Below are 10,329 nucleotides of genomic sequence, written 5' to 3'. Positions count from 1 at the left end.
CAGGTGCCAGGACCTGCGGGGTTCCCAGAACAAGCAGCACAGTGAGACTCCTGGACACTGGGAGAAACCCAGGAAGACACAGTGGGGCCCCTCTGCCCAGGCTCAGAGGACAAGGTCCCGCAGGCCAACGAAGGGCGGGAGGGCGGGCCTGAAGTATTTGCAGGGCCCTGGGACCCGCACCTGAGGGCGGGAAAGCAGTTACCTGGAGGGTCCCGTGGGCAGGGCACCCTGCTGGGGTCTCCTCTGCTTCCCCCTCACAGCAGCTGCCCACGCTGATCCCTGTGTCCTTCCAGGCGCCAAGGCCTGTCTGGGCCTGGGATGAGCTCAGTGGGTAGGTGAGGCCTTGAGAGCCCATCACACCCCAAAATGCAGAACCCCATGTCATTGGAGGACGGTCCATTTGCCCTCAATCCAAATCTAAGGTTGTGAATTAAATGTTAAAAAGTACAAAAAAACTTAACCGAATACACATGGTGGGCTGTTTTAGATTAATGCCATCTGATCTTAGTTACGCATTTATTATTCAAATAACTTAAAGGTAAAGTCAGTGAGTCCACTGAAAGCCCTTTCTTCCTTGGTAGCTGGGTCCCCCTGGACATCCCAGGAGGCCGCAGGCCGGGTGGGGAGTGTCCAGGTCTGTGGGGGAGGCATTAAAATCCAGGGCCACCCAGGGCCTGGCTCGTGGGCTCACCACCTTCACTGTCTCACTAGTCTCCCAAGTTGGTTGTGTCTTTGGGCTCATGTGCACTGATTTGATTTAGTTTGGGCGGGGGTGGGGTGGGTGGGGTAGTTAGTTACAGCTGCTATTCAGGCCTTTGAGTTTTCCCTTTAAGCTCAGTGGAAGTTGACTCCACTTTGACAGGTGTGTATTCCTTCCTCCCCAGCTCCACGCTCAGCTGCTCACCAGCTCACCAGCTAGTCTGAGGTCAGGGCTAAGGGCCATCAGGATCTGGCTTCTGTCCTGGGCCCTGCTGGGCTCCAGGGAAGGCAGTCAGGCAGTGTGGGCTGTCCTGTGATGTCACTCTAAGACTCACCAGAGAGCTCTCAGATACCAGGTGGGCACCTTCCCTAGTCCATCCTATTTTTTTCGGCGTCAGATACTCCTCAGCTTCTCCTGCTAACTGAGAATAGTGGTGTGCCAGCTCCCGTGCAGTAGGTGAGGATTAACCGATAGCGTTTCCAGAGGGAAGTTCTCTTTGGGTCTGTGAATGACCAGGGCTCCTCCCTGAACACCCCTCCTGGCAACCAGACACCAAGCACTCCCCAGCCCTCCTCCATCACCGGGAACTTGGCCTGCGTTGAGAGGCCCTCTCTGAGCCCCTAGGCCCAGCTGTCCCAGTGTTTCACCATTTTTGGTGCCTTCCTCCAGCTTTGCTGCCACCCTTGCACTGGGCCCCTCCTTTTTCTGTTTGCAGGAGCCCATTCCCAGCACCCCAGCAGGCGTCTGGCCAGGATCACTCCGGAAGCCTGAGCTGGTCTTTGCTAGAAATGGACGTTCCTGAGGCGTCCTCTAGTGGATCTGACCGTCTGTAAATTCCAAGTGATGTCCAGGGTCCTCACGCCGCGGCCCAGCCCCGGCCCGGGAAACGGGACTCTGTACGAACATTACAACTACGTGGGCAAGCTGGCCGGCCGGCTGACGGACGCCCCCGAGGGCAGCGCGCTCACCACCGCGCTGTTCCTGGTCATCTGCAGCTTCATCGTCCTGGAGAACCTGATGGTTCTGATTGCCATCTGGAAAAACAAGAAACTTCACAACCGCATGTACTTCTTCATCAGCAACCTGGCTCTCTGCGACCTGCTGGCCGGCCTCGCCTACAAGGTCAACATCCTGATGTCAGGCAAGAGGACGCTGAGCCTGTCTCCCACGGTCTGGTTCCTGCGAGAAGGCAGCATGTTTGTGGCCCTCGGGGCATCCACCTGCAGCTTACTGGCCATCGCCATCGAGCGGCACCTGACCATGATCAAAATGAGGCCCTACAATGCCAACAAGAAGTACCGAGTCTTCCTTCTCATCGGGATGTGCTGGCTCATCGCGCTCTCGCTGGGAGCCCTGCCCATCCTGGGCTGGAACTGCCTGCAAAACCTCCCCGACTGCTCCACCATCCTGCCCCTCTATTCCAAGAAGTACATCGCGTTCTGCATTAGCATCTTCACCGCCATCCTGGTGGCCATCGTGATCCTGTACGCGCGCATCTACTGCCTGGTGAAGTCCAGCAGCCGCAGGGTGGCCAACCCCCAGCACTCGGAGCGGTCCATGGCCCTGCTCCGCACCGTGGTGATCGTGGTGAGTGTGTTCATCGCCTGTTGGGCCCCGCTCTTCATCCTCTTCCTCGCCGACGTGGCCTGCAAAGTGAAGGAGTGTGCCGTCCTGTTCAAGGACAAGTGGTTCATTGTGCTGGCAGTGCTCAACTCGGCCATGAACCCCGTCATCTACACGCTGGCCAGCAAGGAGATGCGGCGGGCCTTTTTCCGGCTGGTCTGCAACTGCCTGGTCAGGGCCCAGGGCACCCGCTCCTTGCCCATCCAGCTCACTCTCGACCCGAGCAAGAGCAAGTCCAGTGGCAGCAACAGCAGCCCCTCCCCGAAGAGCAAGGAAGACATTACCCAAACGGCCCCCTCACCCTGCATAACGGACAGAAACAAACCCCTGCAGAATGGGCTCCTCTGCAAGTGAGGGCGGGGCTCACGGGGCAGGTCCTCGCATCTCCACGGGAGGAGCACCCCCCAGCTCTGCGGCACCTGCTTGTTTTTTTAAAATATATTTCTATTGATTTCAGAGAGGAAGGGGGAGGGAGCGAGACAGAAACATCAATGATGAAAGAGAATCGCTGCCTGAGAATCATTGATCAGCTGCCTCCTGCACAACCCCCACTAGGGATCGAGCCTGCAACCCAGGCATGTGCCCTGACCGGGAATGGGCCGTGACCTCCTGGGTCATAGGTTGACGCAACCACTTATGCATAGCAGCCTCGCCAGGGCTTTACCGGAGCTGAGACTCGGGAAATCAGTTTTGCCAGCAGCCTGCTGGGTGAGGCTGTCTCTTCAGGCTGGGACTCAAGGGCTCGCCAACCCATTTCAGTGTAGACAGTGCTCGTTGTCCGTTTCCGGTCAAAAGCCTTCCAAGGGTACCAAGCTGCACGGGGCTTCACGGGGCCACTGTGGCATGTGCAGAAGCTGCCGCACTCAGTGCAGTTCACATGTTCTGACCGTGCTGTTAGGACATGACTGGGAACAGGTGACACCAGTCCCAGCCTCAGACAGACGTGAAGTCGAGTTGAGCAGGTGTTGATGCCAAAATTCTCGGAAAGCCCTGTCCAAGGCTGTCCCGGGAGCCTGGATCTGATCTCACACAGCCCTGACACGTGCCCAGGAGCAGGTCAGTATTGAAGGATCCTGGCAAGAACAGCCAAGTTCCCCGAGGACCGGCCTCATGTCCCTGCACAGTGTTAAGGACATCCGGAGCCAAATTAGCCACATTACATGATTATTCATGGGTTTCCCCAAATCACAGAAAAGTCAACCAAGGTCCTTCAGGAGCCTGAGCCCCAGACCAACTAAGAAAGGCACCTACCTGGAGAAGCCAGGACAGACCCCGGGGCCGCCTCGTCAAGTTGCCGGCAGCAGCCACCTGCTGAATGGAACATTTCTACTGAATTAGGACAGGCTACGAGGCATCGCTTTGATCCTGTGTTAAGTTTGGTTCTGTATCAGCAAAGCACCACGTCAGAACCCCGTGTTGTCACAGCTGAGGAGCTGGGCCAGCCGCCGTGTCACCACTTCCGACAGCTGCCCTGGCAGTCACTGTTCCAGCAGCTGCGTTGTCAGGGGGCAGACGTGAGCTGGGGGCTGCGCCCTCTTCCAGGCAGTGTACCATCACAACCTTCCTTCCGGCGCAGGCCGCTGTGTCACTGTCTGCCTTACGGGGGTGCGCCAGGCGCTCTCGGGCAGCTCATCCCCAGGGGTTCTACGTGAGCACAGGCCAGAGCTATGTCTGTAGCGCTCTCATAAGAACACGGTTGACGTGCTAAGTTCTTGAAAAAATCAAAGCAAACAACCTTCAAAAGGATTCTTACTTGGGGAAACCTTCATGAAGTTTTAGTTTCGGTGCGAATGTAACCTGAGTAAAGACGGAAAGAGTAGTGTTAACACGTTAACTTCTCTGCAGAGAAATTGACTCCTGTTTTTCTGACACGAGTTCCTGCCATTGAGGGACATTTCTGTGGTCCTGGGGCATCTCTGTGGAGTGACCACAGACTGTCCCCATGTTATTACTGACGACATACATCCTGTTCGTAAGGAGAGGTTCGTCAGTGGCATTTTTTGTGACCTTCCTACATCACTGAAAAAGAACTTACTCCTTTACCCTGTAACATGAGAAAACCCGGGGCATTTCTTGCAAAGTTAAGCATTAAGGTACGGGGTTCAGAAAAAAACGCATCAGAGAGCCAAAATGGTGGGCATTCCCTTTCGCTGAGGTCACAGCGTGCCTGTCATGGTTCGAGTTGGTTTGGGGCCCAGGTCTCAGGTGCTAATAATAGTAACACTTCGCACCATAGCCACAATTTCGAAGGGAAGTTCAAACAATCTGAATGAAAAGTACTCACAAGAGTAATTGTGTTCATTTGATATGTGCAAAAAATAATCAACTGTAACATGCCATGTGTGCTCCTAACTAGCCAGCCCAGAGGGCTGAGTGCTCAGCCACAGACAGCCTGCCCAGGGGTGTCCTTCACTTAGTAACCTGCGTTATGTCCCATGTATGTGTGTTAAAAAATAAAACCAAAAGCCTTTGTGTAAACCGCTGTTGGGAGTCCATGTGGGGGTGCACGCCGGGGCGACGCCTGGAGGAATGCAAGGCGGCAGCCTGGCCTCTCCCCTGGTCCCGGTGTGTCCGGGAATGAAACCACACAGAACCCCGAAACCTTCCCACCTGTACTTCCCTCTGGTGCACCTTGGGCTCCGTGAAGCTGGTGCAGCGGGCTGTCCCCATGCTGCTAGGCCAGGCTGTTTGAAGGCTGGTAGACTGCCCTTTGACAGAGACGGTGGTGAGAGCGTGGCAGTCAAGGTGGGGCCAAGAGACGAGATGTTTGGTTCTCTCCATTTGCAAAAGGAGAGAAGAGGTCGGAACTGGCCCTTTCCCGACTTTCTCCTTTACAAGCGGTAAGTTTGTGTGTGTGTGTGTGTGTGTGTGTGTGCGTGTGTGTGTGTGTGTGTAATGTTCTACAGAGAGCAAGGCCAGCATTTGGCATGACTAGGATGGTGACCACAGGCATGAAGAAATCCCTAACACAGCCAAGCACCTGCTTTCTGCTGCCTTAGCTTCTGCGCAGGCCAGTGAGTTGACACAGGCCCCTCAGAACGCGTCTGCCCAGCTGCCGTGCTCACCCACACCCTTGGCCATGGGCAGGCGTGGCTGTGCTCCTGCTGTAGAGACTGGAGAGTGACCGAGAGAACCTGCTTCCGGTGGACGGGTTTCAAACTCCCTTCCCCTCTGTTGAGGCAACACAAGATCCACCATCCAAATGCGAGACTTTTCATGATGTGCTTTATTGCTCACGGAGTTACAACGACAGTCATTTAAACAATGGACGAAATAGAAAACAAGGTGCATTTTATAGAAAACTACCTTATCAAGTCCATGCTTTAAGTGGTCTCTCGGAGGGCAAAACCTCAACCCAGTGATTGAGTGCTAAGTCAGATATCAAAGGGTTTGCCCCGAGTCGGAAATGCACTATTCTGAAAATGAAGGCACGTTTTCTGATAACCAGTGGGAAGTGCAGCATTGCCTGCGTGGGTGACAGCCTCCGTCCTGGGCCACTGGTGACCCTTGGGTACCAAGCAGCCCCTGCACTGGCCACCCCAGAGGCACAGGGACGTGCCAGGTGCATCAAGGGCTTGTAGCTGGGGCCATGGCATCTCCTGACGGAGGAATGTGGGTTCTCAGAGGGTGAGGAGGGCATTGAAGCCACTTTCCTTCCCTGTCGCATTGCCAGAGCTCCCAGCTGTCAGCCAGATGACTGTGGCGTTACCCTGTCGTGGAGCGGAGAGAACTTGCATCAGGCTGTATTCCCACTCTGCGGGCCACAGCAGGAAGTGGTGAGTGGGCAATAAACCCAGACACAGAACTTCACAGGAAAGCTTTTCTGTTTCACAAAAGTTAATGGAAAACCAAACACATTTTAAAATAATATTTATCAATATGTATAATTTGTCATCCAAATGCTTTTTAAAAAAGGAAATCTTATTGTTACACATTAAGTTTATGTAGAGTTCTTGCCTAATCCTTGGCTTTAAAGATGAACTGTTTAATTCTTGCTTAAATCTGAATACAAAGAACATTCACATAATTTACAGTATTTATTCTAGAACAAGTCATAGTCAAAGGAACAGAGAACATTCCATGTGCAATCAACACATAGTTGTCACAGGCAATTCTGTTTTAAGGATGGGTTCTCCCATTATTTTTGGCTTTGTTAACTGTCACTTAACTGAACCACCAAACCTCAGGACCACAGCAGGCCCTCCCACGTGCACACTTTCTACCTACAGCATCTCGAGGTGACTCAGCCAAACGGAAACTTTGAGATTTCAATTCCCACGTGAGGGAGCCCTGTGTGTAGGGGCCTCGGGGACTCACTTATTTGGGGCCCTGTGAACGCGGGAAGGAAGAGAGAAGTGAGGAAGCTGCCTCACCTGCACCCCGCACCCCTGCTAGCAGCAGCTCGTGCCTCCCGCCTCCTCCTGGGCCTTCCTGCCTCATCTGCCTGCGTGTCTCCTGCCCTTCAGTTGCCAAAGCCTTCAGGCCCACCCAGGAGCTCCGGCCGCCACAGTCCTCTTGCTCTTGGCCACAGCCCCATCCAGCTTATCACACCCACACCCTGTGGTCCTCCTGGGTTTCCTCACAGGCAGGCAGCTCCCCCATCCTGCACGTCTCTATCCCGGGAGCCCAGACAGCACCTGCCGCGGGGGAACTAGTGTACGGACCAGAACACAAGAAGGCTGGTTAGACGCTGGGAAGTGCCAGGGACACAGCGGCTGAGGGAGGGCACCGTGCCTCACCCCCCATGGCAGCTGATGGGTGGGCCTCTGCCATGCCTGGCCTCTCGCAGACACTGCGCACTGATGACCACAGGACGGGCGCCCCTTCTCTCCTTAGGCTCCTCCACCCTCCCCCTTTTTCTCTTCCCCCCATCTGCCCCGGCTGGCCTGCCCGCCCCTGTGTCCCTCTACCATTCCCCACCATGGACCCTGAGGCCCTCCTGTCTGTGTCTGCAGCATCCAGGACTCTCCTACAGATGTCTGATGCCAGGACGCATCCGTCTCCAGACTCCCAACATTTGTTTCCCTTTTTGTCTAGTTGTCCTCTTTAGTCAAAATATCAACACCCCGGGAGGAGTCCAAGGTGCGATTTGTACAGTCAGCCTCATGGCACACGGACAGACGCACACACATCATAACCAGTGCAGGCACATGTGTGTGCAGACACATCACAACTGGCATTCGAAAGTTCTCATATGACGTTCAATTTTTCTGGCTGCTATAAAATGTGCCAGTTTTAAAACCGTGTGTTCTGTTGCTTGCAAACATATAAACCCCATTCGAATAAATGGTGGCTGGTCGCTGGCAGTTCATCTTCCAGCGATGGTTGCATGGAGTTCTAGATGTTATTAACCTCACCCCGGGACCCGTGACAGGAAGGAGCATGAAAACACAGGGTGGGCAAAAGTAGGTTTACTGTTGTGAGTATGCAAAACAGTTTATTCTTGTATCATTATTTATGGATTATTGTATTAATTTCCATAGGAACAACAGGTTTACAACCTGCCTTTGCCCCACCCTGTGTAATCACAGAGGAGAGAAGCTGGCAATAAGGGGCATCTGAGGGCTGGCAACTCACACTTGAGGGTGGTTCTCAGAGTCTACACTGCCCGCCAGCTCACTCACGGTTTATGAGAAATGCAAGTTCTCGGGCCCGTCCAGACCTACTGAGCCAGGAGCTCTCGGGTGGCCCGCGGCTCTGAGGCTGAAATCCCTCCTCACGCCACTTAGAATGAAGGCCTGTCCCTGCCAGAGGACTCCGTGGTGCACAGGCTGCCCTGTGGCTCAGTCTGAGGTGTGTCCAGTCCCCCGTGCGGTTAGCTGCCTCCCGGGATCTGCCTGATCCTGTGTGTTCTTGTCAGCTTCCTTCCCTCCCCCACCGCTGGGTCACCCCCCGGAGAAACCACAGACACCCAGTTCCTCTCTGAGGGTCTGCTTCGGAAGGCACCCCAATGACACGGAGGCAGGGCAGCATGTCAATGCTCGCGCTTGCCATTATGCATTTTGGAAAAAAGCTGGACAAATGTGAGCCCGAGGGGGGAGGAACTACGTCCACTTCCATGGGGGCGAGCTTCCCTCTCCAGCCCTGAAGGACCCTAGAGGGTCCTGTGCTCTGTCCTAGATTCAGCCCGTGGCCGCCTCCCTCAGTCTCCTGGCTCCAGTCGCTCACTGGAAAATGGGTTCCTCCGGCCGCACCCCCCGGGAGCACCCCTGCTCATGGGGAGCAGGACAGCTCCGCAGTTTTCCTGCTGCTTTTTCTGGGGACCAATTTTGTAAGTTTCACTACAGAACCAGAGCATCATTCTGAAACCCAAGGCCAAGATTCGTCTGTGTTCCGCAGCGCCCTACCTGCCATCTCCCCCAGCTCTCCTCTGCACTCCCCCCGCGGCCAGCACCCCGGGAGGCGTGTGAGAGGAGCCATGCACATTCTGGCGGAGCATCTGAGGAAACTGTCCTGCCCGCTACACGGAGTCCCCACCCCCACAGGCCCCGGGGGACCGCACAGCCCGCGGTGCAGGCGGCCAGCTCAAGGCCGAGGGGGTCTGCGTGTGCACAGCCCAGGCTGGATGGGGGCCTCTTCGCTGGAACTGCGGTGGGGGGAAACCTGGCTGGCCCGCGGGTGGTGGCTGATGAGGGACGCTGGGCAGGGCCACTTGCTTTAACGCACTCCGGCATGAGGGAGCCATCGAGCACTGACCCTACTGCAGGGGAAGCTTCACATTAGGAGTGGGGGGTGGGGGGATGGGTCCTTAGGACCCCGGACAGGCATGGGGTCAGAAAACGTGTCAACAGTGTCCCGAGCTGGGGCACAGCGTGTGCTCCGTCATCCTCCCCAGCCTGCCTCCGCCACAGGCCTTGGCCGCACACCTGGCTTGTCACTTTGTCCTCAGTGGGAATGACGGGTGGCAACCTTCGCCACAGGAAGCTCTCAAGACACCACATGCGCCCCATCGGGTCTTTGCCCCTCGACCCCAACACCGAGTCAGCCGGGAACAGAATCGTGCTGAAATGGGACACGGCTCGAGGCTGGGTGCGAACCAGTGCTTTGGCCGCTCAGACAATAGTTTTTAAAAAGGCAGACGTGGTGGCTTGAGGCCCAGGATGTGCACTGGCAGTTGTCTCAGTGCCTGTTTATCAGACTGTCCACAGCGCCCCGGGGTCTCCCTGGGAGACGAGCATCAAAGCTGACAAGCCAGGGGTGCGCGGCTTCACGGAGGCTGCCGGGCCCCCCCAGGACAGGCTGCCATCTGAAGCCCGTGAGTTCCTACCCTAGGGTGGTGCAGGCAGGAGGGGTGGGCTCCGGAGCCACTCTGCACCTGGGCACTGCAGGACTGCCCGCCTGCCCAGTGCCCCCTGCACACGCGGAGGCTGGGCCCAGCGGCCAGGGGCCCAGGAGAGGGCAGCGAGCCTGGAGTGTTCCGTGGGCCCAAGTGGCTCTGTGCGGCCACAGCATGTGTGTCCCGGGCGGCAGGGGCCCTGGAGCCACGCCTAGAGCTGCTCTGCCTGCCCCGCCCAGGCAGGGACACGCGGGAGAAACTGCTGGAGGAGGGGTGCCATCTGGGCAGCCAGGAGGCACCATGGCATCTGCCTCCAGCCCTGAGCTCCATGCGCAGCGGAGCGGGGAAGGAGGGATGCGCAGACCAGCCCTGCTGCCCCTCAGTGCGGGGCTTCAGCAAGAGGCGCCTCGGGCTCCTGCCGTGAGGGAGGCTCACAGCGATGCCCACCCCGTGCCGAACGGGGAGGCAAGCTGGCTCCTGTGAGCTCGGCCGGCTTCACAGTGGAGGGAGAGCAGGCAGGAAACCTCGGCCCCGCCAGACACGGCCGTTCCACTGTATGTGGTCGTGGGACCTGAGCTTTAGAATGCGTATTTTGAATTCATATTGAAACAAAATTTGATCCCCGAATACTTTTAATTTTCTAAATTGATCCTCATGCAAAAACACATCACATGTATAGAGCTTATCACTGAGCTAAGCACTGACTTCAGCAGAGAGCGCACTCGGACTA

General features: G+C 56.2%; 1 protein-coding gene across 1 annotated transcript; it reads left to right on the top strand.

Moving 5' to 3' along the window:
• Nucleotides 1-988: 988 nt before the first annotated feature.
• Nucleotides 989-2,803, top strand: S1PR3 (sphingosine-1-phosphate receptor 3). The gene has a single exon (XM_006753227.2). The coding sequence runs from the start codon at nucleotides 1,544-1,546 to the stop codon at nucleotides 2,675-2,677; it is 1,134 nt and encodes a 377-aa protein (XP_006753290.1). The 5' UTR covers nucleotides 989-1,543; the 3' UTR covers nucleotides 2,678-2,803.
• Nucleotides 2,804-10,329: the final 7,526 nt, after the last annotated feature.

The sequence above is a fragment of the Myotis davidii genome, unplaced genomic scaffold (assembly GCF_000327345.1).
Source record: "Myotis davidii unplaced genomic scaffold, ASM32734v1 scaffold750, whole genome shotgun sequence".
Classification (NCBI taxonomy): domain Eukaryota; kingdom Metazoa; phylum Chordata; class Mammalia; order Chiroptera; family Vespertilionidae; genus Myotis; species Myotis davidii.
The sequence above is the reverse complement of the archived record's forward strand: the minus strand, read 5'-3'. Positions and strand labels throughout refer to the sequence as shown.

What these genes read in the sequence shown, in the direction of transcription:
- S1PR3 (XM_006753227.2), top strand. Translation starts at nt 1,544, where the DNA reads ATGTCCAGGGTCCTCACGCCGCGGCCCAGCCCCGGCCCGGGAAACGGG.